This window comes from Anser cygnoides, chromosome 13, assembly GCF_040182565.1.
Source record: "Anser cygnoides isolate HZ-2024a breed goose chromosome 13, Taihu_goose_T2T_genome, whole genome shotgun sequence".
NCBI classification, from domain to species: domain Eukaryota; kingdom Metazoa; phylum Chordata; class Aves; order Anseriformes; family Anatidae; genus Anser; species Anser cygnoides.
In genome coordinates this window covers 12,706,910-12,730,703 of record NC_089885.1, presented here as the reverse complement: position 1 = coordinate 12,730,703, position 23,794 = coordinate 12,706,910, and the positions used below count along the sequence as shown (strand labels likewise).

At 45.3% G+C, this 23,794-nt stretch overlaps 1 protein-coding gene across 5 annotated transcripts in view; it reads right to left on the bottom strand.

The window, feature by feature from the left end:
- PLS3 (plastin 3) overlaps window positions 1-23,794 on the bottom strand; it is a 50,560-nt gene that overhangs the window by 10,857 nt on the left and 15,909 nt on the right. For 3 of the 5 annotated variants that reach the window (XM_048076121.2, XM_048076127.2, XM_067005315.1), the window contains 4 exons: window positions 10,636-10,722; window positions 3,461-3,624; window positions 744-873; window positions 173-305 (listed from right to left, as the gene is read on the bottom strand). In XM_048076121.2, coding sequence (XP_047932078.1) covers window positions 173-305; window positions 744-873; window positions 3,461-3,624; window positions 10,636-10,702 — 494 coding nt within the window. In that variant the 5' untranslated portion in view covers window positions 10,703-10,722. Of the gene's footprint in view, window positions 1-172; window positions 306-743; window positions 874-3,460; window positions 3,625-10,635; window positions 10,723-20,758; window positions 20,816-21,709; window positions 21,910-23,794 lie in introns of those variants that run through there. The other 2 variants (XM_048076134.2, XM_013183326.3) reach the window with 2 other exon arrangements.

Genomic DNA, 23,794 nt, shown 5'->3' with positions numbered 1-23,794 from the left:
ACACCAAAAGCCTGGGTGGATTGAGCCCCTCTTTATACATGCAAAATATTGTGCACACATGCTGGCATACAAAAAAAAACAGACTATAACAGGATGAAAATTCCCCTAACTATGGTGTTTTGGGGGAGTATTTTATTTTTCTTTTTTAAATTCAGGAGCCACCATGACTTACCATAGCACAATCCCATCTCCCACAGCTTTGAACAGGTCATCTGTATTTGGGTTCATTGGAATAACGTGCCTACAGTCAGGATCATTTTCCAGGGCTTTGTTTATCCAGTTTACAAAGGCATATTTTTCTTCCTCTAAGATAACCAATTATAAATTTAATACAGGGTTCTTCACAACATAGCAAAGATTTACCCAAAGCAGTGTACAATAGCCCAGGGGAAAAAAAAAACCACTATCATTACCACACTATTTTATTAGACACAGTTTAAAGAAATCTGAGTTTGACTTCAAATTATCAGAATATTCCTGTCATTTACTCATTACTTTACATCTTTACTATGTTCAAATGTGACACAAGGACTTCATCAGCAAGCACAGTTAACAAAACAAATAAGCACATATTTAGTTTACGCACTGCTAATCTTGCATTACGCTATATTCCGTCCTGCTCTCACCTTGATCTGTGATCACTCAGCTACCGGAGAACAAAAGCAGAGCATGGGGCAGATAGTAGAGGTCTACAAGTTTTGCCTCCACTTACCAGAGAAAAGAGGTGAAAGTCAGAGGAGTACCTGAGTAAGAGTGCTGCGTCCCCTCACTGGAGAGCTCCGAGGTGCCCCCGATCGCACAGATTCCCTCCTTTCTGTTAATTGCTTTTCTGAAAGTTTTAGCAATATCGCTGCTTTTCACCTCTTGGAAAATCTACAATTTAAAGTGCTCTGTTAGACAAAAAAAGATTGCCTTCATATAATGAGAGGGCTACAGAAGAAGTTACCTTCTGTTTCTCAGCTTTAAAGCAAACTTCACAGTACAACAGCAAATGTGAACGGCCTAGCAAAGTTGTAGTGGTATTAAATTTAACATGGGTAGGAGGCAGAGACTTGTCCAACTCACTTTTAACACACATTGCAAGTGGCAATTGAAACAGAAGCATTAGGCTTGAAGTAACTCACACATTTACCTTTTCAAGTAGATTTCAAGGGACCACAAGAAAAAAGTGAAACCTTTGCAATATGAAGGCAGGTACGCATGCAGCAGTTTCCACAGGACCAAAGTTGAGAAAGCTGTTGTGTAATTTTAACCTTTCTGTGTAAGCCAGATGCTCATGTGACTGTGACTTTAGTTCACACACAAGAGTTTGTCCACAGCCCACAGGAGACAAAAAAGCAGTACTCTAATTAGAGCATAACAATCTAATCTGCAATAATCCATAACAGATGTTTCAGCTAAGTCTTCTTCTAGCAGGTGTGGACTAATGGACAAAATGCTCATGTGTGAGAGCAGAAGAGATGCTTTAGCACAGAAGGACTATGCTGTGTAGTTTGTGCAGGTTGCATGTTACTATTAGTGGCCTTGAGTTCCTATAGAACTGAGCAACTATTAGGAAAAATACATTCAGTGGTTTGAAAGCCTAGTGTAATTCCCTCAAAACTTAAGTAAATCAGTTTCAACCACACTGAAAATACAATTGTAAATAAATAAATAAATAAATAAAATCCCTTTGTTTTGTTCATGCCTTCCTTGCTCCTGCCAGGTTTCTGCAGTGCTGGGTTCCTCTGTTTGGTTCCTCAAGTCTCATCCATCCCAACCCAACATTCTGCTATCTTTTTTTTTTGATTGCACACAAATCTTGCAGAAAAACATAGGTAGGTTCTCCAAACACTGCCCAGGAAATGGCAATGAAATAGCACTGCAAATAGAACAAGGTGCTTCTGTTAAAACAAGACATGGGGACTTGCCTGCCTGGCTGCAGAGGTGTTACCTGACAGGGTCAGCATGCCTGGCTGCCATACTTTATCTTCCCCAACCCTTAAACACAGGAAACTTAGCAAGTCAGGATGATGGTGCTGTGCAGAGTTAAACCATCTCCTGATGGCAGGCAGAGCTTTTGCTCACCCCAGTGATCAGGCAGAGCTGAGTGAAGACTCAACAGCACAAAGGTTTGGGATTTTCTGTTTGGTTGGTTTATCTTAAATTTGTTTTAAAATAGTTACGTATTTTTAGTTTTGCCAGATTCATTACTGGTATTGCACACCCTCTCTGGAAAACGTGTTTTAACACTGAGGTACCTTGACTCCAACCTCAAGGTAGTTCATGTCTTACTTTTTGTCCCAGAAACCACAGCAGAAGTGCTCATAGTTAGAAAAGATCAATGGTTCTGCTGGTAAAAGTTCTATAACTAACCATTGCATCTATGGTATGGATTAGTTGCCTCTAAGACAACTAATGATGTTTACTTGATCATTGGTACCATTGACATCTGACAGAAGACATTAATTTCTTCCTTCCTAGTGCAAAGTTAGAGTTATGAACAAGTTCAAACCAACAGCTGAAACATGCACCCAGCATGCAAGTGTTCACAAACTGCAAACAAACTCCAACTTACTAGTTGGCTCCGAACTCAAAAGTTCAGAGGGTCTGAAAACAATTAAGGAACAGAAAAAGGTAAAGCTAAATTAAGCAATATCGAGAAAAGTAGCTGACATGAGAACAGCTCCCTAAATGCACTGCTCATGTTTTATATTACTCTTCCAATATTCACTCAGAATATAAAAAGGATAAGGAGAGGAAGTGTTGTGCTTTCGAAAAGAAAAAAAAGATAAATTAATAAAAAAAATCTGAGCTATTTCTAAAGAAAAAGGCTGAAGGAAAAATGCTGAGACCCGTCCTCCAACTTTTCCTATTTCCCTACTCCTGGTTCTTCCCTTTTAAGGCAACACATGGATCTAAATTTTCCTACTTCAGCATCTAAATTAATCTCCAAGTGTGCCTTGAAATGCCCTCACAAATCTTTAGCAAATACTTGCAAGTCCCATTAAATTGAGAGGAAATTATACTGCTTCACAGGGAAAACAAGCATTCATTTGTATGCCTGGAAAAAGTGAGCAGATTCCACTCAATACTCTAAGTCTGGAGAACTGGAAGTCCCTTTTCCAGTTGTCACTCCACATGGAAACAGGCTTTTAGCCTCCAATGGACTTTTCATAAAGCAAAAGCATGTTGAAGAATATTGGTTTTTTGTTTGTTTTGTTTGAAAACCAATATGTTTCTTCTCTGTCCAAATCGAAAGGCTGGCAGCAACAGCACAACAAATCGTAGAAATTCCAGTATATGACCAAAGAGCTACTTTTTACACGGTAAGTCGTTGAAAGTCATCATTAGAAAACTAGGATTGTGTTAAAGTCAGCCCATTTTAGCCCCCTTTTTTCAGCTTTTTCTAAAAGGAGCCCCCCAGGCCATCTACCAGAGACTGCTGAGAGATTGCTAAAAATTCAGAAATATCACTTACATAGACAAATTCTTCAAAACTAATCTTCCCATCTTTATTCTTGTCGCTGTCAATCATGAGCTTCTGGATGATCTCTCTCACTTTGTACCCAGGGAGAGGCAGGTTGGCTTCCTTGAAGAGCTCGTGCAGCTCGTAGTCGCAGATGAACCCATTGCTGTTGAGGTCTAAGGATTAAAAGGGGCAGGAGAAGGCAACTTAGAAATATGTCAGTCATCCAACAGGATAAACTCCAAACACCAGGGAAGAAAAGAAGTCCCCACCCTCAAACATGCTTTAGGGAAAAAAAATGCACTGAGGACATCTGTAAGACAGAGAGTTTAAGCAGGATTTCCTAGTACGATCATCACAATCCGCACGTTTTAGGGCTACTTTGCACAGACCATTCATCTTTGCTGAAAGCAAGAACCGTGCAGGATGCAGACAGCAGGACACCCACACCAAAAATACCAAGTCCAAGAAGTACACCATACAATGGACACCACTCAGGAACCAAAGGTGCAAGTTAAATACACACAGCTCATCCTTGGAACAGAGTGCAAACCATGAGATCCCTCTGTCTTTGTGCAATGGCAGCTTCAAAGCAGAGCTGAGCAGGACAGCTCTTGACACATAGGACCAAGCCTGCTGTAAGAAGTTTTGCGAGAGAACATCTGTGTTTTCATAAATCATCTCCAGAGTTACTTTTTACATCTGAACTGCACTGCAGCTGGGTTTGTGCGTTAAAAATAGAAGGTAATGAAACACAGCACTTTTTACATTCTAAGCTGAAAACACTAAGTCAGCTCTGCGTTTCCTTTTTTTAATCATGTCGATAATGTTATTCATTTATTGCTGACAGAAAATTAAGGCCAGACATTTTAATACAGCCCAAGAAAGCTCTGCAATGACATTCACTTTGACAATCACTGCCAAAATACAGCAGCACTTCACACTCATTGAGATGTGATCACCTACTAGATCTGGAGAGAAAGAAAACAAAAATAAGCGCAAGCCTGGAGCTTTACACATTAATAGATCCCATCCTCTTTGCAGATGTTGTCACATTTTCAGATCACGCAGTGCAAATCCAGCAGCCCCAGTCTTTCTTCAGGCAAGCATGGTTTTAATGCCACCATGGAAAGGCACAGGCTTCTTCTTGCTGCCTTCTACAAGAGGACTAAGGTGAGCAAACATCATGATTCCCAGCACAGCTGGTACCCAGGTTTTAGAAAAGTCATGTCCACAAGAGGCCAGAGCATTTGAAGCAGCCCGTGCACCCAGATTAACATCCCAACACATAAGTGTGACCCTCCAGCATGGCCAGAGACAGGGACTGCAGACATATTGTGCTCTTACCACCAGCTCAGAAGTGACGTTAAAATCTGTTTACTGTAGGCAAGTGGCACAGACGGCCCAGGGAACTTGATTCAGTGCCTAAGCCTCCACTTCTAATATTTATAAGCAAACAGTCTCTCCTTAAGGCCACAGAGTTAAACTGCATTCAAGCAGAAGCTTCTGCTCCCCAAACACCCTCGCAGACCACAGACTGCATGACCGAAGAGCTGCACCTGCCCCAGCAAGCTTTGGTTTTGTTCACACGGGAATCTCACACCACAGCCACTTGGGTCAGTACCTATATTTAAAGGGAGATGCTTTCTACAGCAAAAGAAAGCAATTAGGATAGCTCAGAAGTCCAGTTAGTTAGCATATTTTGAAAGTCAATTTACTTTTAATAAGGTGGCAGTAGTGGTTTTTAAGCACTAAAAACCAACAAGCAGCATGTCCTCACCATTGCTCCAACCCCCCTCATTTTCCAGGTCCATATGGGATTTTAAGATTGTTTTCGTAAGTTAGCCAGAAAGTGAAATTCAAACACTTACTGACAAATATCCAAAGTAACAGTTCCTGGATCTCAAACTAAAGAAGAACATTGAGTCCAGACAATAAATACATTAAACTACTTTATGAAGTGCCAGTGTTTACAATAATGCTGATGAAATAAAGTGCTTGGGGCCAATGATTAATGATAGCAACAGGCTGCTGTCTGGCTTTCAATTTTAGAATTTTATTCAAAAAAAAATATAAGCTTACAAAGGCAAGCTTTATCTCAGTCCAGTCTGAGATGTCATCAGCAAACTATTTCCCTGTAGGTAAATCACAGCTTCTTCTGTTACGGTTTTCTTACCACTAAATTTAACTACACAATACGCGTCTTTTTTCCATCTCACATCCAGTGAAAAAAATAATAATCATACAAGGAAAAGAAGGGACTTGCTAATCTCCAGGGCCTACGGACCTGAAACAGATCTTTCATTTCACCTGCAGCATGCCTGAAGCCAACACTCATTGCTTCAGCCTGTGCTTGGCTGAACTATCCACAGTCCTTCACCATGCTGCCAAATAAAGCAGGTAAATCCAGAAATACCCATTCATCACTTCTTCTGATCAGTCCACCTCCTAAAAATGAAGTTTTACATCTATCCAAGTGTTAAAGAGGGAAACCATAGAGAAAAATAAGGTAAGACTTCAAAATACGTATAGTATCCTTGATAGAATCATTAAAGTGATTTTGATTGGATTTGTTAACAGTTTTTCTCTTGACATGACTACCTTAAGCATTCAGAGGAGTTTCTGAACTAGGCTTGCCTATGCCTTGTCTGAGGCTATTGAGAAGTGAAAGAGAAAAAACAACATATGGGGTTTCACAAGGCAAAAAGCCACTTGGGTGACAGCGAGGAACTGAGCTCCAGTCCTCATCTCTAATACACTGTGTAGAGATGTGCTTTGTAAAAGGATACTTAAACCTGTTTAGAGCTCAGTTCTGTGTATGAAGCCTTGCATATCTTTTAAGGGTACAATCCAGTTCAACAAATTAATCCCTAGCCTTGCATTTATATTGGTTTTCTTGCAAAACAGGAACTGTAACATAAAAACACTCTGGAATGCAATTGAGGAATTAGCCCAGCCCCTTGTCTGGCCCATCCACACAACTTGCTTTGCTGAGCTCAGCCTCTGCCTGAAAGCATCACATCTGGCTGCAGGTCAGATATCAGGATTTTCCTGCAGCTTGGGTCAGTATTCGCTCACGATGCTGGTGAGGTACATCAGCTCACCCCCACAAAGCAGCATCTTCCCATTCTTCGGGGTTTGCCAGGCTCAGAGTTTTCCCTCTGCTCACTGGGGAAAAAAAATAGAAGCTCTGCAGCACAAAGCGTCATTCAAAATGCACGTTTGCATGCAAGCGCATACAACACAGGAGTGCAGCACCAGGAAAGATGCTGCCCATTATGAGGGACTGTGCATTGGCTGCTCCCAGCACCTGCTTTGGGCTCAGACAGTCAGCACATAACACAAGTTTGAAGGACCCCTCCTGGTGAGAAACACACCCGAACTCGCTCAAAACCCTCAGGTCTCAGGATCTACATTCTTCCAACTCTTAACGACATCCCAAACACCCACCTATAATAGCCACTCTTCTACAGTATCCTGGAAAAAAAAAGTCACTGATTTATTTCATAGATTGAAAGGGCATCTATGCCCCAGACGCTTTGGAAGTGGGAATTACGGGTAAAACAGGTCTGTTGGCTCAATTTGCTAGACCCCACACCAAGTTAGAGGTTTTTTCAGTAACGATGCTCTCATTTCAAGTTTTAGCTCTTTGGCCACAGAAATGCAGATTTAAGCATTAAAGCCTGGAGGGTATGCTAGCCCATGGTTTTGGCTTGGCAGCAAAGCCTAGTAACTAGTTATTCATTGCGTGGTGGAACATCTGACACGGCAGTCAAATATACGAAGTAACATCATTAGAAAAAACAATGTCCCCTTCCCAACACCAGCAAGATCTGTAATTGTTTCCAGCATTGCTACAGGTCCACCATATGGTGCCTTGCTGGACGTCCTGCAACAGGGCCAGATTTCAGACAGGAGGTGGTCTAAAATCCTTCTCTAACGAAATCTAAAATGGTATTCAACAGCTGAAGAGGCTGTCAAAATAGAAGCTATCCCAAACGAAATCCCTTAGCATATGACCCAGAATTACTAATGGAAGAAAGCAAAATTGTTTTACCAGACAAGCTACAGCCTGGATTCATTATAATCTGCCTGATGGAAAGGAAACTACAGCACATCTGAAGTTTCCTATTTCCACTGAAAGATGCATGCATGCCAGCATACTAAACCTGCAAAAGGTCACTGCCGTGATATATGGCACCACCTTCTGCCCATATGCAGGTGGCGCAGCAAAGCCGCAATAAACAAAACCCTAAAGCTGCTCCAAGCTCTGGCTCAGCTTCCTCCAGACAAGTCCTTAAAATAGCTTAAATAACAGGATGCAAGAGGGGAAAGTAACCCACACATTTCCTTTTAAGGACATATGCTCTCAGCAGGACCACAGATCCCTATTTGCCTTAAGCTAACATTTCAGAGCATTGTTTTACTACCTTGCAGCATCGAACAAAGTGTTCAACTGGGCTATGTTTTTAAGTACTTAGTGTTTCCAGAAAAAGATGCTTATCTCTGCTATTAGGATCAGGGAGGAGGAAGACAAATAAGCAGAGCAAGTTTGCAGATTTTGTTCTGCCACGCCTCTTCTATGAAGTGCCACTGTTTGGCCAAGTGCAGAGACATTGCACACCAGTTCTGTGGAACAAATTCAGAGATTAGCTGAGATTGGGAGCAAACAGCTCTTCCCCCACTAACACAGGTTGTTTAAAGCACAGATAGTTATTATGTCCCCTCTAATAATTACTTTTGTCAGACGTTAAAATGTTCCTCCCACCCCTGCTGTTTATCACTTGGCTCACTTTCGGCAGCAATACCTGGTTATTGGATGCAGGGCGTTGCTTGCCCAAGCTGCAGCTGACTTTAATGCTAACCTCAAACCACAGTTTCTCATCTGTGGACTGGACTGCTTCTAGCAAGCAGCAGGTAGCCTACGGGACTTGCCTTTTGCTGTCAAAACAGCATACCAGGTGCATGGGAGATAGGGGATACCTGCAAGAGGCACAGAGAGCCAGAGGTGACAGAGGTGACACCCTCTGACACTAGAAGGCTGACTATCTACCCAGTCCAGCTGCACACAGAGCAACTGATCAGACACACATCCTCAAAGCCCTATCAATCCACAGTAGCAACGGCTGTTGTAGTAGGAGCATTCCTGGCCAGAGCTGCGACTTGCCCAGTGCTAGAATTAAAGCAGGTCTCCAGGAAGCCAGCGCAGCCATGCACTGGAGCTTGCACATCACCTGGCGAGCAGAAATCACTCCATTAAGTGTTTCTTCCTCCCTTCCCACATCTCCCTTAAGACATCAAAGAAACCAGCTAGCTGAGTTTTACTATAACCATGCCTCATTGCATTCAAAGTCTTCCAGGTAGCTGGATTCTGAAGCGGAAGAAAAAGCTCACTTTAAACAGCAGCCTCAGTCCAGTGTTTTTCACATTCACTAGGGACACCATTAGAAGTTCCCAGAGGAAGCCAGTCACATCATTAGCAACCAGTTATATAGCCAAGGGCAAAGATGGCTCCTTTAGGCAAGAATGAAAGGAACAAGAGCATTAAAAATGCTCTTGACAGGCACAGGCCCTCCCACAGCAGCGTCTGTGAACTGTGCCATGCCTAAAGCACACAAAACAGAAGGCAGCTAAAAAGAACTAGTAGATCTCATCACACTTGTGGGTACATACTAATGGCTAATTATCACATTTTTTAAATACGTAAGTTTTGACATTTCTATTTGTAAACTGAACAGGGACAGCAGAGCAAGCTGGTTTCCTAAAACAAATCACTACCTGACTTGAGCTTCCCCCTGTTTTCAGTGCAACGGCAGACAGCCAACCTAACCTCAATAATTTCCCTACACACTAGTGACAAAAAGCCACTCCATCCAGCCAAGTTAATCATTTTAAATTTATCCAAGGACAGAGAGGGCTGCCCACACCCATGTCTCAAAGTTTGCAATTAGAGGTGCATTACACAGCTAGAAGCACGATGGTTACTCACCTACCTCTGTGCCAGCTGACTTCCACCTGCTGGAAAAGTCTGGGACAAGAGCAAGATAGGAGAGGGAACTGCCTAAAACACAACTTGCTTCATACCCTGACAGCAAATACTATTCTGTGAGAATTGGTTACCTTTGAAAACTACTTTTTCCCCATCATGTTGTTAATTTAGAGCAAACAAGACTTCTGTTCAGATGCGAGGCAGCTACTGATTCAGAGCAATAACCAGTGCTCAAGCAGCATGGATGTGCAGCCAGGGAGATGAGCAGGGGCGGATCTGACCACTTGTGCAATGTGCTCCCATCCAGTGCCAGCCCCAGGCGTGGTTCCCCAGCTGCAGGCGCTGACCTCAGCTCACTGCCACCATCCTGCTCCCATCCTGCCCCTCCCTGGCCTTTTTCTGATCCTCCTATAAGCCCTACCAGGAAACTAAACTTTTCTGCTGGTTTTCTCCGTGATGTCAGCTCTCTGCCCATTTAAGCTTCCTGAAGCAGCTCGCCAGGGGCTTGTGCAATGCCAGTATAGGGGAGCAGGGAGGCAGGCGGAGGCAGCAGGCTGCAGCTTGGGCAACCAAGCATCACCAGCTGCGAGGGAAGGGAGACCCAGGGAGAAACAGAGCCACCAGAGGGCACCGCACATGCACAGTGGACACAAAGCATTTTATTATCACCGCAAGTTGCTCCATAAAGTTGCTCCATAATGTGCAGGTATGCAGCCACTAATTAGGCTTTGCCTATAAGCTCACCGACCGTGGTGCCTCAAATGCACCTGCACAAACCAGAAAAGTAGAGCCTACATTTGCCCTCTGCACAGCTAAGCCCCAACCGCCAAAGCCAGCACCCTCAGGACCAAGCGCTGTACAAGCCCTGAAGTGCTGCCTGGGCCAAAGGAACACAACGCCTCTTTGGATATTTCTTCCACCATCGGCAGCCAGAGAAGCCCACCCAGAGCACCAAGGCAATGCTGTCCACCAGCGCTCGCTGGCAGTCACACTGCCCACGTCCTTTCCTATGTGCTCCTTGGCTAGAAGTGACAGGCCAGAAGCAACAAGACTGCTGAGGGATTCCTGGGCATGAAGAAGGCCACGAGACAAGGAGGCTGCCTGTGTCCTGCTGGCACTGTTTTTCATGGGGGTGGGATAAGTCCTCTTCAAACGTACAGCAGACAGGGACAAAGTGACCTTTCTCACTGCAACTTACCAACTTTGGCAAAGGCCTCCTTGAGTTCTTCCAGCTCATCTTTGGAGATTTGCGTGGTGATGGCCATCTCATGAATTTAGTGAGTACCTAAAGAGAGAAAAAGGACGCTGTGTGAAACCAAGCTGCATTCAAACACACGCAGTTTTGAACAGCGGTACCGTAACAATCGGTAACAAGGTCACCGTACCTCTCAAAGTCGCATTTATCTTTCCACTAAGAAAAACAGATGTGAAACTTGGAAGATGGGAAATGTGCTCCTTACCAAGTCAGAAATCCCATTAGCTTTGTTAATATTTAGCTCTTTATTTATTTTACAGGCTGTGTTATTCTGCACACATTAAGGTACCCACTACAGCTACATGCTGTAGTTTGGAAAAAGTTCATATCTCCAGGGATTTTCCACAACTTTGAACAGAAGAGATATCTACAATTAAAATATTAATACAATAGATACTGAATGCTCTGCCCACCCATTTGCCCCTGAGAGCATGCAACTACCTAAACCAAATAAAGATTCTGAACAGTACCTGAAAAAGGTCTTTTTCCACAAAATAGTATATCTGATATTGCTTGCCAAATGGAAATCTGCTTTTCTACAACAAAACTCTTTGAATAAACAGCGATTTCCCAGAGTCAGTCTCTCAATGGCATGCAAGGAACAGGCTGTTTGCACAGCCGCTGACCCCATGCACACTCCCGAGCCAGGCATGCCGGGAACACTGTGAGCAAGTGCCCAACAGCCAACAACAGCCCCACACCAGCCATGAGCACGCAGAAACCCCGCATTGATCAGACCAGCACAGCTTCAAGGGTATTTAAAGAAGCAAAGGATGAGGCATGTGCCCCAATGTATCCTAATCCTCCTCTCCAAGCACTGGTTAGGTGGCAGCCTGCTAGCCTAGAGAAGAGGCATCACCAGAAAGATGGTGAAAGACCAGGGACCTGCCCATGTCCCCTTCCTATGACTTCCGTGACAGCAGCATCAGAAGATGTTGGCACTTTGACTGATACAAACAAGAGGGAGCAGTGATTCATTGGACATGCAAATAGAACAAACCCTGTGCAGTGACCTCCTGCAGACAAAACTGTGGGCATTGCTAACAGTGCCCACAATCCAGTACACACACTAGCTACAGACTAGCTAAGGGTCTTTAAAAATGAGGATCTGGGCAGGCTCAATGCAACCTCCAGTGAGATTTGCAACCCAAGATTTTCCAACTCTTTGTTAGCTACAAAGCGGGAAAATAAAAGGTTTCCTCCTCTGTCTATGGGAACAGAGGCAGCCTACACCTCTGTGAGAAAAAGGATGAAGGCTGATTTCAGGTTTACAGACCTTCAGAAGACAGGATCCTGAACGGGCTGGCTCACTGCTTAAGTGACAACCCAGGCTTGGATTCATGAATACCTCTGCTCTGACTAGCAAGCCTCTTGTCTAAAGCTCACAGCTGCTCCACAGCACTTGCTGGGTTAAGAGCACAGGTTTGCCTATAGCTGTAAATATTCATTTTCTGTAATACTTTACTCAGTCTGGAAGGAGAAAAGTCATTAGAGATGAGAGCGATGGGCAGGCGTGGCACCCTGGGAAAACAGCACTGACAGGTGCCAGCAGCAGGGAAGGCAACAAGAAGTTGCATCACTGCAGAGCCGTGAAGGAGAGCAGGTCAGACCCCAGCTCCGAGCATCTGCAGAGTTGCCAGCAGGCAGGACGAGATATTTAACAGTCAGCAAGAGCCACCGACAGCCAGACAACTGACTTCAGCCTTGGGTTCATACTACAGGAACAGGGCAGGAGGAGGAATTGCTGCAAAGCTTGTTCAGGTTCACAGAGTTAAACAACACCATGGTAAATTTTTACAGCTGCTCCTCTCGCTGGGTGCCCAATCCACCTGACCGGGACCCTCTCTGTTACAGAGCCAGCTCCTCTGTAGCACCCAAGCAGCCCAGTCCTTGGGGCCTCCAAAACCAACGTGTTTTTTTTTTCTTTTTTTTTTTTTTCCCCCAGGGGATAAAGCAGTTGCTTGGCAACAAAGTCAGCTCTGAGCAAGTTTGGTGCACGGTACCAAAGGTGGATTTCACAACTGGCAGAAACACTCTGGTATCGAGATTGGAAGCAGTTTCGGCTACACATGGCATCACCTGCCAGGCAGGAGAGGCTGAACTATAATGCTAAAGATTCAGCCAAGCCACCCTCACTCATTCTTTTTTCCTAATCCTCACTTGCTCCAAATCATTTTCAAACCATTTGGGCTTCTCTTAAGATGGATTTCCAAGAACATCACTACCTATCCATTTCATTGGAATTTAATTTGCTGCTGTCTATCTCTACCATCTTTAACATCAAAACAAGAAGCTAACACCACCGTAAGCTGAGAGATTTTTTTTTTTTTTAATAAAAGCTGCATTGTTTGACTATCAGAGAATTATCACACTCAGGATACGCCCTACCATTGTTTGTGCGGGTTTTCACTTGAAAAAAAATTCAGTCTCTATGCTTTTCATCTTAGCAAGTCTATGAAATAGATTTACCTCTGTTTTCATATCGCTTTCTTCTTTCTGTTTCTCAAGTTGAGAGGAGAAAGAGAGAACTTGAACCAAGAGAGAAAAAAAAGCAGACACCTGACCTCATTATAGCTGCCTGAGAAGGGGAAAGTGTTATGATACTGTTTTGTTGTATTTGAAAAGGTTAGTGAGATGGAGAAAATTATAATTTAGACGGGGACAGTTAAGCTCCTAGAAGGATTTTATGGAGGTTTGTGGGTTTTCCATTTTAGTTGGTCCCCCCCTGCTTTCTCCCAGTGAAGAGGATTACACCTACATTTGGCACGCTGGGTTGGAGAGCTCTCCAGATTTTTTTTTTCTTTTGTGGTGTGTTGCTTTGTGGTTTTTTTTTTTTTTTTAATAGCTGAGTCAAGGGCATTCAGAATTGTGTTTTTCATTCAGACACATTTTTAAACAATTGGCTTTGTCTTCACGGACATAAAACCCCTTTTATAACACTACACTAGTGATCACACATCAGCTGTCTCTCTCAAAGCCCTGGTGGAGACCCAGCGCTGCGTCCCTCATGCCTCACCACGTCCCATCGACTTCTACTGGGAGAAGAGCCTCTGTAGGGCACGCGATGATGGCCGGAGACAAACTCTGCTTAAAGACCCATTTTAGAGGGAGGAAGAGAGAAAGAGAAAAAAAGATGACAGAAGCTAGTGATCCCACACTCACTACACACCCTGGTGACAGAAGGCCCATTGGTCAATGTGCACAGAAACAGAGCGTATAAGGAAGTAATTCCTGCTCAACATCCCTTCACTCCTGCCTTCATCCCTCCATCAGGAAAGAAGAGCTCCCTGCTGCCGGGATGCATTAAAGCAGCTTCACAGAAGCACATGGCCAGCAGGCGTGCAGCCCATTTATGCACTTTGAAGACCTCAGTTTTTGCTAGAGATGAGAGCTGCTTTAAGTGTGTCTCAGGTTTTCTAATATCAACTCCCTTCCCAGATAGGAGTTGTATCAAGTTTCTGTGTAAACAAGCTTCATAGCTTCTAAACACACCAGAGTCAGCGCATTGGGGTCAGTTTATTTGCTCTCCAGACAGAACTGCAATACTGGCAGGTCAAATAAAGTTGCCCCAGCCCCTGTGTTTTCACAGCTGTAAGCCACCTGGAGATGAGCTGTGAGGATGCTCCATCAGAGGCATGCCTCCACTTTGGCACTCCGCACTCGCAGTGCGGACATCAGACACAAGTTCCAGGAGCTCACCAGGACTTCTGGGTGGATTAACTGCTCAGACAGCAATCCTGTCCATGCAGAAGGTCCCCAGACAGTCCCAGGAGGGAAGCATTGGAAGCTGCAGCCTGTGCAGAGGATTAGCGGGAAGGAAAATAATTAAAAAAAACCACAAAACAGTAGTTTGCACATCTTAAAAAGTGAAGGATTAATTCCATTTTTAAAAGGACACTGCAACCAAATATTTCCCGACAGCAAGTCAAGCACTTCCAACAGAAACAGAGCTGGAATTTGCTTCTGATCCAAATGGAAGAATTTGCTTTCTTAGCAGCTCTACACTAGTTTGAAAACTGAGCCACCCCGTCTTTCCCTGCCCCACCCCATTCTAATATCTCCACAACTGACTGATTAACAGTATCAGTTTATTTACTCAAACAAGCAAATGCAGAGACACATTCAAGTGTCAACAAAAAGGTATTAATATGTCCTTTTTCCATCCAATTTAAGGAAGAAAAAAAAGAAAGAAAGGAGATAGGACTTGTCTTGGAACAGTGACTCACCCAATGTATATTCCTCTTTTCAGAGGAACCTGTGGTTTTGCTGTCACTTCATGACAAAGGCTCCAGACACGACAAGGCAAGTCAGTCAGCATTAGCAAATTAAAAATACTTCAAAACTTGCACGTCTTTGACCACTAATCCAACAAATATCAGTATTGCTTTAGGAATAACGTACCAGACAGCCAGGCACTGGGTACACCCTGCAGCCCTATGCAAGTGCCAGACCCCCTGGGCTTGCAGCACATGCAGCAGCCTCACTAATTTGGAGAGAATCCTGGTGACTCAGCTGATGTAGGATCTGGCCCCCAGGCTTCCTGTTGCTCACCATCCTCTTCCTCCCTGCTCTGCAGACAGGGCTGCAGCATCAGAGGATGGCGTGGCCATCCGTATTCCTATGCTTCCCTCACCCCAGTTCCCCCCGGCTCCTTTTGCAAGAAGTTTCAGCCAAAATACCCATACTAGGCTTTATTTCACGATGAACACAGCTCTCTTCGTTCATGCATAGCACCAAGCAACTCACCTCAACAGGCCAAGAAGTAACCCCACGGAGATTCAATTTTATAACTGAATCTATCTAAGCTCGTCCAGTTGTTTTAATTGATTACCTCCCACCCCTCAGTTCTCCAGCTTGCTCAGGACACTGCCTTTACACGCAGCACATCAAGTCCTTTCGACTTGTCTGTCCTGGTTTTGTGCCCCGCCAGCTGCTGTGCAGACACTCCCTGCACTGCAGGAGGACAAAAGACCACAGGCAGCAATTGCCACTGCGTGGGGCACCCTAAGGCTCACTTCTTCCCACCTCTGTACAAAGCTTACCTCCGGGTGTTGTTTAGTACATCTCTACAGCAGCAAGTGTCCTTTTTGCAGGTCTGCTTTTATTCTTTCAAATTCCTCTAACGAGCACGCTGGGAGAGACACGCTTCCCACTAAGTTTATTTTCATCTGGGAGCGGATGCAAAGACTTTGCTCCCGTTGTTACACAACTCCCTGCCGCTGTAGGGAAAATCTGTCAAATCCATCAGGAGCAGAGATGCACACTGGCGTTCAGCACCACCCTTGGCTTGACAGCAGCTCTCTCTGGATTTGGAGACGTGTCTATGGGACACTCACCTCCAGATACACACTTTCCTCCAACAGGTCCAGGTTAAAAAACAAACTTCTCCAAGCTAGATCTGGCAAGAATGATGCCAGAGAATTTTCTGCACAGCGCCTAGGCAGATGCCCAGTGGGGACCCATGTTGCACAGAAGCCAGGTCGCCCCAGCTGTAAGGGAACAACTGGAGCAAGCTGGTTTTCCTTAACCTGGACAGCCTGATCCCTCAGTTTTTGCAAACTGGTCAAAGTCTCTTCTCTCCCTACAGGATAGAAGTAGATTCACTAGTTTTGATCCTCGTAAATCCTTTTAAAAATGACTGCTGAGGCCACTAGCCAATTCACACACACTCCAGCACAGCAAAGGAGACTTTCTGGAGTGCAGCCAAGCCCAGACAGGGTCAGCACCATCAGCACCCCAATCCAGAATGAGCTGCAGCTGGTACCCATAAGAAACCCCGATTCAGCATGGCAGATATCCACTTACAGCATCAAAATAGGAATTAGCCCCTTGCTAAAAGCCCAGGGAGCAGGAAAGCCACACCTTTCAAGACAGCATCTGAAATACTGAAAGCTGGGGAAACAACACAGAAATTTGCATGGATTTGAGTACACAAATTTCTGTGCATGAGATACAGACCAGCAGAAAGACAGCAAGAACCTGGTGATGCTCAACCACATGGCACCCAGCTGCCCAAAGGCTGGATGGGAGGGCAGAAGTCAGTAACCTCCCCACTCCAGCTGCACGTGGGAAGAAAAAAAGCTTTCCCAGCCTTTGAGGCCATCCCTCCAGCACAGCCCCATCCAGCCCTGAAGGACTACAAGCCTGAGCTGCCTGATGCACACCAAGGGGGACCTGCAATCCTGGAGCAGGGTCAATGGATGGAGGCTTACTCCCATGAGACAGCATTTGCTGTGAGTTTGGAGGTCCAACCCCACGAGACAGCATTTGCCAGGAGGTTGGACTGTCAGACAATTCAAACTGTGTTTAGGACTGCAATGAAAGGGAGAAGCATAAAGTTTCCCACAGACCTACACTCCGCCCTATAGGCTCCTGACATGAAAGACCACGTGGGTCAGATAGATGATCAATGCAGGGGTTGTGCTCATTTTCAAGGAGGACAGCAGCTGCCTGCCAGACCTCACTGGCTTGCCTTTGCTCACCCCCACCACACCACAGGCTCCCAGCTACAGCACACAGGCTGCCTCACAGCCTCAAGTCCATTACTGTTATCTACAGAGCACTTGGAATCTGCAGGGCACAGTAGAAACCAGATAAAGAACTGCCTGAGGCACCAGCGAATCAGTCCTTCAAAGCCTGTTTGCCAAATGCTCCCCCAAAACGTTGCACTTCGGTACACCTCTGTTTTCAGCAGAGCAGCTGCTCCAGGATTAGTGTACTGTCAAGACTGTAGCCCACTAGATCAGTTTAACTTACTTTGAATTACAATGATGTGTTCGCATCAGTGGAAGTGGAATGATGTTCCCCAATAACTAGTTATTACAGCATGAAACAGGTAATCCTTTCAAGGCCTCTCAGGAAAGGAAGAAAGGAAGAGAAAACTCATTCTGCCTGGAACTTGCAAAAGCAAGAACAATTCATCAGATTGAATTCAAACCTAAATGCAAAGGGGATGGCAGGGGTCACATGTCTGCTAATGGACTGAGACTCAGAAGGCTTAATTTTAAATTCCTGGCTCTGGCACAGAAAAGTCATGCTAGCCTCTCAGGAAATTCTTATGCTCATAGTAATCCTTATTCTTGTGCTGTTCACCAAATAAAGCAGAGTATTAAAACACTTCCTTCTGCCTATTCTCTTTCTTAGCCATAAAAGACTTTGAGGACCCACCTCTTAGCACCCACTCACAACAAAACTTAAGGCAGCCCTCATTTTACGATGGGACCCCCAGAGCAACAGTGGAAAAGCTACCAGATTCCCCACCTGTATGAGCAAGGAGGTATAAGAATCACAAGGATGAATCAGTGCAAACTTCCTTTCAGAAAAGAATGGGACCTGCTTGCTGAGACCTGCAGTTTACCCCTGACATGCTTTAGGCATGTATCCTTCCATTTCCCAATATTCAGCCCTAACGCAGCCCAGTTCCTTACAAAGGTGGCCTCAGACCTCAGGCTGTGCCCTGGCCCACAGCAGCTGGATAAGGCTCTTCACAGATACAAGGGAGTCATGGCCACACAGCCCAGACCTTCCTCCATTCCCCCAGCACCTCCAGCCCCACTGTGCATGAGGGATGTGCCCACTGAGCACCGTGCAGGACATTGCTCTCTGGCCCAAAGACTTTCCTCCTCTTGAAAAGTCACGGCAGATGCTTGATTCATATGATTTCTGTAACAGCTCCCTGCTTTTACCAAGGGCCATTGCAGCATCACACACCCCCAAACTGGGGTCCTCAGCCCCCAAAAGCTGCATGACTCAGGAGCTTCTCCCACGTTCGGTAAGTAACAGCCACTACAGCTTCCATTCCCAGGCAGCACCTTTGCTTGGCAGGTGAAGTTGCTGATAAAAAAACATTCCGTGATTAAAAGAAGTGTTACTCAGTCTGCCTGTTAGGCTTCCTGCCTGTCCAGGCAGAGAAATCAACCCAATCCCTAAATTAAATCACAGCACAGTCACTGCTTATTCCATGCCAGCAAACAAGCTTCCGCAAGCCAAACGCCCAGTGTGACGTTGCCGATCCCCGGTGAACTGGACAATAGGGAGTTTCAGCAATTAATTTTGGGAGGGTGGGTTTCGTGCAGTCTTTCAAAAGGTACAGCCATAGTCAAGTGATTTTGCAGACTGTTTTTTCAGCTTGGAAGTAAACAGCTGTCCTGAGACTGCACAGCCAGGACTGAAATCCCAGCAGCCCAAGACTGCTGCCCATTCGGCGGATAATGATCATTCGGAGAGAAGCATGACAATGAATGCTGAAACTACAAACCATAGCTTGAACATGGGATTATGTTTCTGTTTCAAAAGTCTCAAAAAAAAAAAAAACCACAACCCACACTAGGAATTTCACCTAAGTGATCTCTTACTAGAAAGAGCTACTGATAAAATGAGAAAAACCTTTCTCCATCCTTCCCCTGCTACTCATAATCTTGTTTTAAAAGTACTTGGGAGAAAGGGAAAGAAGTCAAAGTAATTTGATTCATAGCAAGAAACAATGCTAGACGGTAATAAATCAGTTTTGCTGTATAGCTGTTCTAGTGGCTTTTGGAAGTGGAAAAAGCTGTAAATTCAATGCTTATTTTCTCTAGAGGAGATGCTGAAGATCCTATCTACCCTTAACAAAAGCAGAAACAATCTCAAAGATTAATGTGAAAAGCCTGGAAGAGCAGAAGAGAGCTGCTCTCTTTGCCTCCCAGGAGGTTGCCATGATAGTGAAATTCAGTTTACTCTGACAGCAGGGTGTTCCCTGCACTTCTCCTCTACAATGTAAATTACTACAGGGAGGAGAGAGAGGGAGCAAAGGTACCAAACTCACCAGCCACACACCCATACTCAGATCAGGCTAGCTCTGCTCTTGGACAAGCACTCATCTCTGCAAAACGCACCCAGATTAGCAGATCTCACAGCCAGGCAGGCTCTCCAAGATGTACCCAGCATTGATTTCTCTCTGGGTCCCCATGCGTGGCTCTGCCGCCTCCTCCCTGGGTCCAGAAGCTCTGGCAGCACCCAGCACACGCAGGACAGAGGTGGAGGGGAAGCAGCTCCGTGCCCTGTGCAGCACCTGGCCTCACCCCACCTTCAAGAGGGTGGGACAGTCCTCCAGCTGACAAAACCACTCCTCACAGCCAAATGTTTTGCAGAAGAAACGCCAGGGAAGAGTAAAATCAAGCTAAATGATACCTCAGAGCAACACATTCAGTATAAACAAAACCAGGCAATGAAGAAGCAGCTCTAGATGTGTTTTACAGGCGAAGATTTCCAAACATGTTAAGTCCACATTTTCCCACCATAAACAATTCAGCATTTCAAAAGGTGCTTAGTATGCTGGTGTGCTTGGGGTACAAAAGTGTTTTAGTCAGCTTTTGGAGACGGTCAATCCCAGCTTCCAGCATCAAGCACAGTCCGTCTGCCAGAAAACACAGCAGGCGAGATAAACTCGTCAGTTTGGAAACAAACTCCTGCCAACCTGCGATGCCACATGCCACTTCCCGTCTGAACAGCAGCACAGCAGCCCAGAGCCCAGCCTCTCCTGGCGACAGACCCTGGAAGTTAGGTAGCCACCAAAGCCAGCAGCCAACAGCAATTTCCCCAGAGTATTCAAAGCTCCTCAATTTCTGCAAGACAAACGTTTAAATATTTAAGGCTAACATGCAAGTTTAAGCAGTTCTGTTGTTTCAAAGCCTGGTGCAGACTACAGCTGGGAAAGACGTGCCCCAGACTGAGATTTCTGGGAAGACACACCCTCAGCACTCAGAAACAAAATACTCCGAGATACCAAGTCTGTCACAGCACCCGCCGCTGCTCTGTTTGCACGTGCGGTTCAGTCAGGTACGCAGATAAATAATGACTTTAAATCAGATCAAGACTCGCAATTAATCTTCTTGATTCCGACTAGAGCTATTTTATCCGCTACAGCATTAGCGGTCGCTACACATTTTGCGGAGGACAAAACCGCCGAAGAAAAAGCAACACAAGCAGCCGCAGGACAGCAAGCTCCCGGCGCGTGCTCGCGGCTCGGCAGCCAGATGCCCGAGCAGCAGCGCAGCTCTGGCGCCAGCCCGCAGCGAGCCTCCCTTACCTCGCCTCCTCTCCCGGCAGCAGCAACTCATGCGAGCGCGGCAGCGTCTCCCACGCCCACGGCACAGAGCTGGAAAGCCCAGCGCCGCTGCCGCCCGCCCACCCGCCGCCCAATGGGCGCTCGGGCAGGCGCTGCCCGAGAGCCCCAGGGTGGCACGGAGCATCCCATAAACAGGCAACGGGGAAGGGGGCAACCCCCCGCCCCTAACTGGCTTTTATTCCTTTAGTGCCCGGCACCTGGGAGCGGAAGGCACTAAGATATGAAGCTTTTAGGTAAGCAAAATATTGTATTTTATATGCATGTATGTACCCCGTATATATGTGTATATATTAAATCTATGCGTATAATTTATATGAAGGTATAAAGCTTTTATAAAGCTTTTAGGTAAGCAAATAATTTTCTTTATATATTTTTCTTATATATCTGTATATGAAGAAAATATAAAACTGTGTGCATTTATATGTATATTCTTATTATTACTTATATTTTACATAAAAATCTTTATAGCTTAGTATAAATTATACATATACATGCATTACGTACATATGCACAAATACGCACATACTTATATTAATATATATTCATCACTAAAAAATGTATCGTTGTTATTACAGATTAGTCTCGGCTTGTCCAGTCAAATAGCAACACAGAGCTTGTATTTTGTTCGAAGCACTCATTTTGTGGAAAGCTTTAAGACCAGCCTTAAGACCACCAGAAGTTTACAGAGCAATGAGAAGCCAGATCTGTTCGTCCTCAGCCCATATTCTGTAGGATGGTGCCTACTATTTCACCCCACTGTTCCTCCAGACAAAACCAAAACAACAAAAAACCCACAACCAAATAAAATACCCAACAATAAAGACAAAACCAAAACAAACAACGAAACAAACAGATGTGGTCTAAATGGGTGGTAAATACCAAGCTGGTCCACATAGCAATATATTGCATTACCTCAACAATTAATCCCAGTCTGCTCCAGAGGAAAATACGGACATCTGCTACCAACCAAAAAGACAAGCAACAGAAATGTGCACTTCTTTTTTAGCTGATCCAACATACAGGAACAGAATAAATCACCAAAAAAGGGTAAGAGAGATTTCCAAAGAATAACTACATATTTCAGAAGTTTCCTTTCCTGATAAATCCACAATGCCTGAGCCCTCCTATAGTGAAAAGGAGAGGACATCACTTACCAATAAGCAGAATACTTGAATTAGTAAAGAATTTGAAGAACTCGTGACCATTAGAAAAATTAAAAATACTTGACCAATAGGCTCATTGTTTTTCTTTCCTTTTTTTTTTTTTTAATTACATCAGCCAGGAAAGTGAGTCATTGCCTGGTCCCATTTCTTGGGCATCACCTTAAAATTTAGCTTCCAGCTGTAAATTTTCAAAAGAGGTTTAAAAAAAACAACAAAAAAACCCAACCCCAAACCCACAACCTGCCAGCTTCCTCAGGATGGTAAATATAATGAAAACCAAAATAGAGTTTTTTAAGCCCAGAACTGCAGCTGCAACTTAGAAAGAAAGAAGTTGGCTTGAAAAGCACTTTTGCACTCCACTGGGATCAGGTTGCCTGCGCATCAGATGGGATTTGGGAAGAGCAGCTTCAACGCTGCTCCCACTTGCATCAGCAGCTGGGTTCAGCATCGCGTTGGTCCCTGGGTGTAAGGAGTTTGTCTGACCCACAACAGCAACAGAGCCTGTGAAGTCCTGGGGCAACCACGCAACAAAAAGTGAATATATTCATTTCAGGAAGTTTAGTCCCTCTCTGTTTTTATGTGCAAACACACCACACAATAAAAACTCACACTGAGTTTTAGGAAGTTTCAGGCTTTGGGGCTTTACTGGTCTTAGAGACAGCATGCAAAAACTCAGCTCCCAAACTAGACTGTGATTTCTTCTGTGACAGCTCTGTCCTTGCTCCTTCAGGGCTTGATAGGAGCAATGCCTGATCTGGGGAGGGAAAAGAAAAACCTCCTCCCCTTGCCTCTGGCAAGAGCGTCGCTGGGAGAGAAAAGCAGCACCTGCAGGTTTGTAGGTGTCAGACCCACGCTGCAGAGGCAGACAACTAAAAGCCACCAGCCCATGGGGCTTTAAACCTCTACTTATTCTCTTTTCCAGGTAGGAGTAATGCACCCTATGGGGCTGCTAACTGCCACTGTTCCCTTTGCCGAGGAGGGAAAGGGCATCGCCACCCACTGTCCTCAGCCAACACAGATGCTCAGTGGCTCCAGGGTGAGGAGAAGTCGAAGTTGCGCTCAGCGGGTGTGCATGAAACACACCCACCCTCCACGGTTGTAGAGGATCAGCGGCAGCCAGTTTTTCTGCAGCTTTAAAAGCACTCAGCTCCCTAAATATCTCCAAACCCAGCCTCGTTGGTGCAACCTGCAATTACACGCAAACCCAAAATAGTTCTTCGGCAGCGCCAGCGCCACTCCTCGCCGTGGCACGCCCCAGCACAGCTCCCCGCCGCTCCCAGCCCGCTTCCTCCAGCGTGGCTGGGCAAACGCGGCTCCCTGTGCTCTTCCAAAATAGGAGTTTTACGGTCAGCCCAGTGCACCAGCGTATTTTCCTCTTCCTCCCTAAGAAAGCCTTTTAGGGAAGCACAGGATATGCCTGAGGTGGCTCAGAGGTTGCTCTGATCAGGTGACGAGGCATCCACTCTCCTGCACGAGGCGGAAGGCACCCATGCCCCAGCAAGGGGCACACATGGGACGAGGAGCCCTTCCCTCAACACTGCCAGCAACCCAGGAGAATACATCTCATTGCAGAGGAACCCGACCACAACACACCAAAAAAAAAAAATAATCAACCATTCTCTCATTAAAATATGTGGCTGGAGCAAGAGGATTCATTAAGGTGAAGACCTTCCTCCCCTTCTGCCCCGGTTGGTTTGCCGGCACTACTTGTGTCCAGAAGGGATGCAGAGAGGCATGAATTGTGCCGGGACCACAGACCGAAACCCACACACAGGAAGGAGGACAGCGGTGCTATCAGGGTCAACAGCAAAGGACGTCACCAGCAGCAAGAATG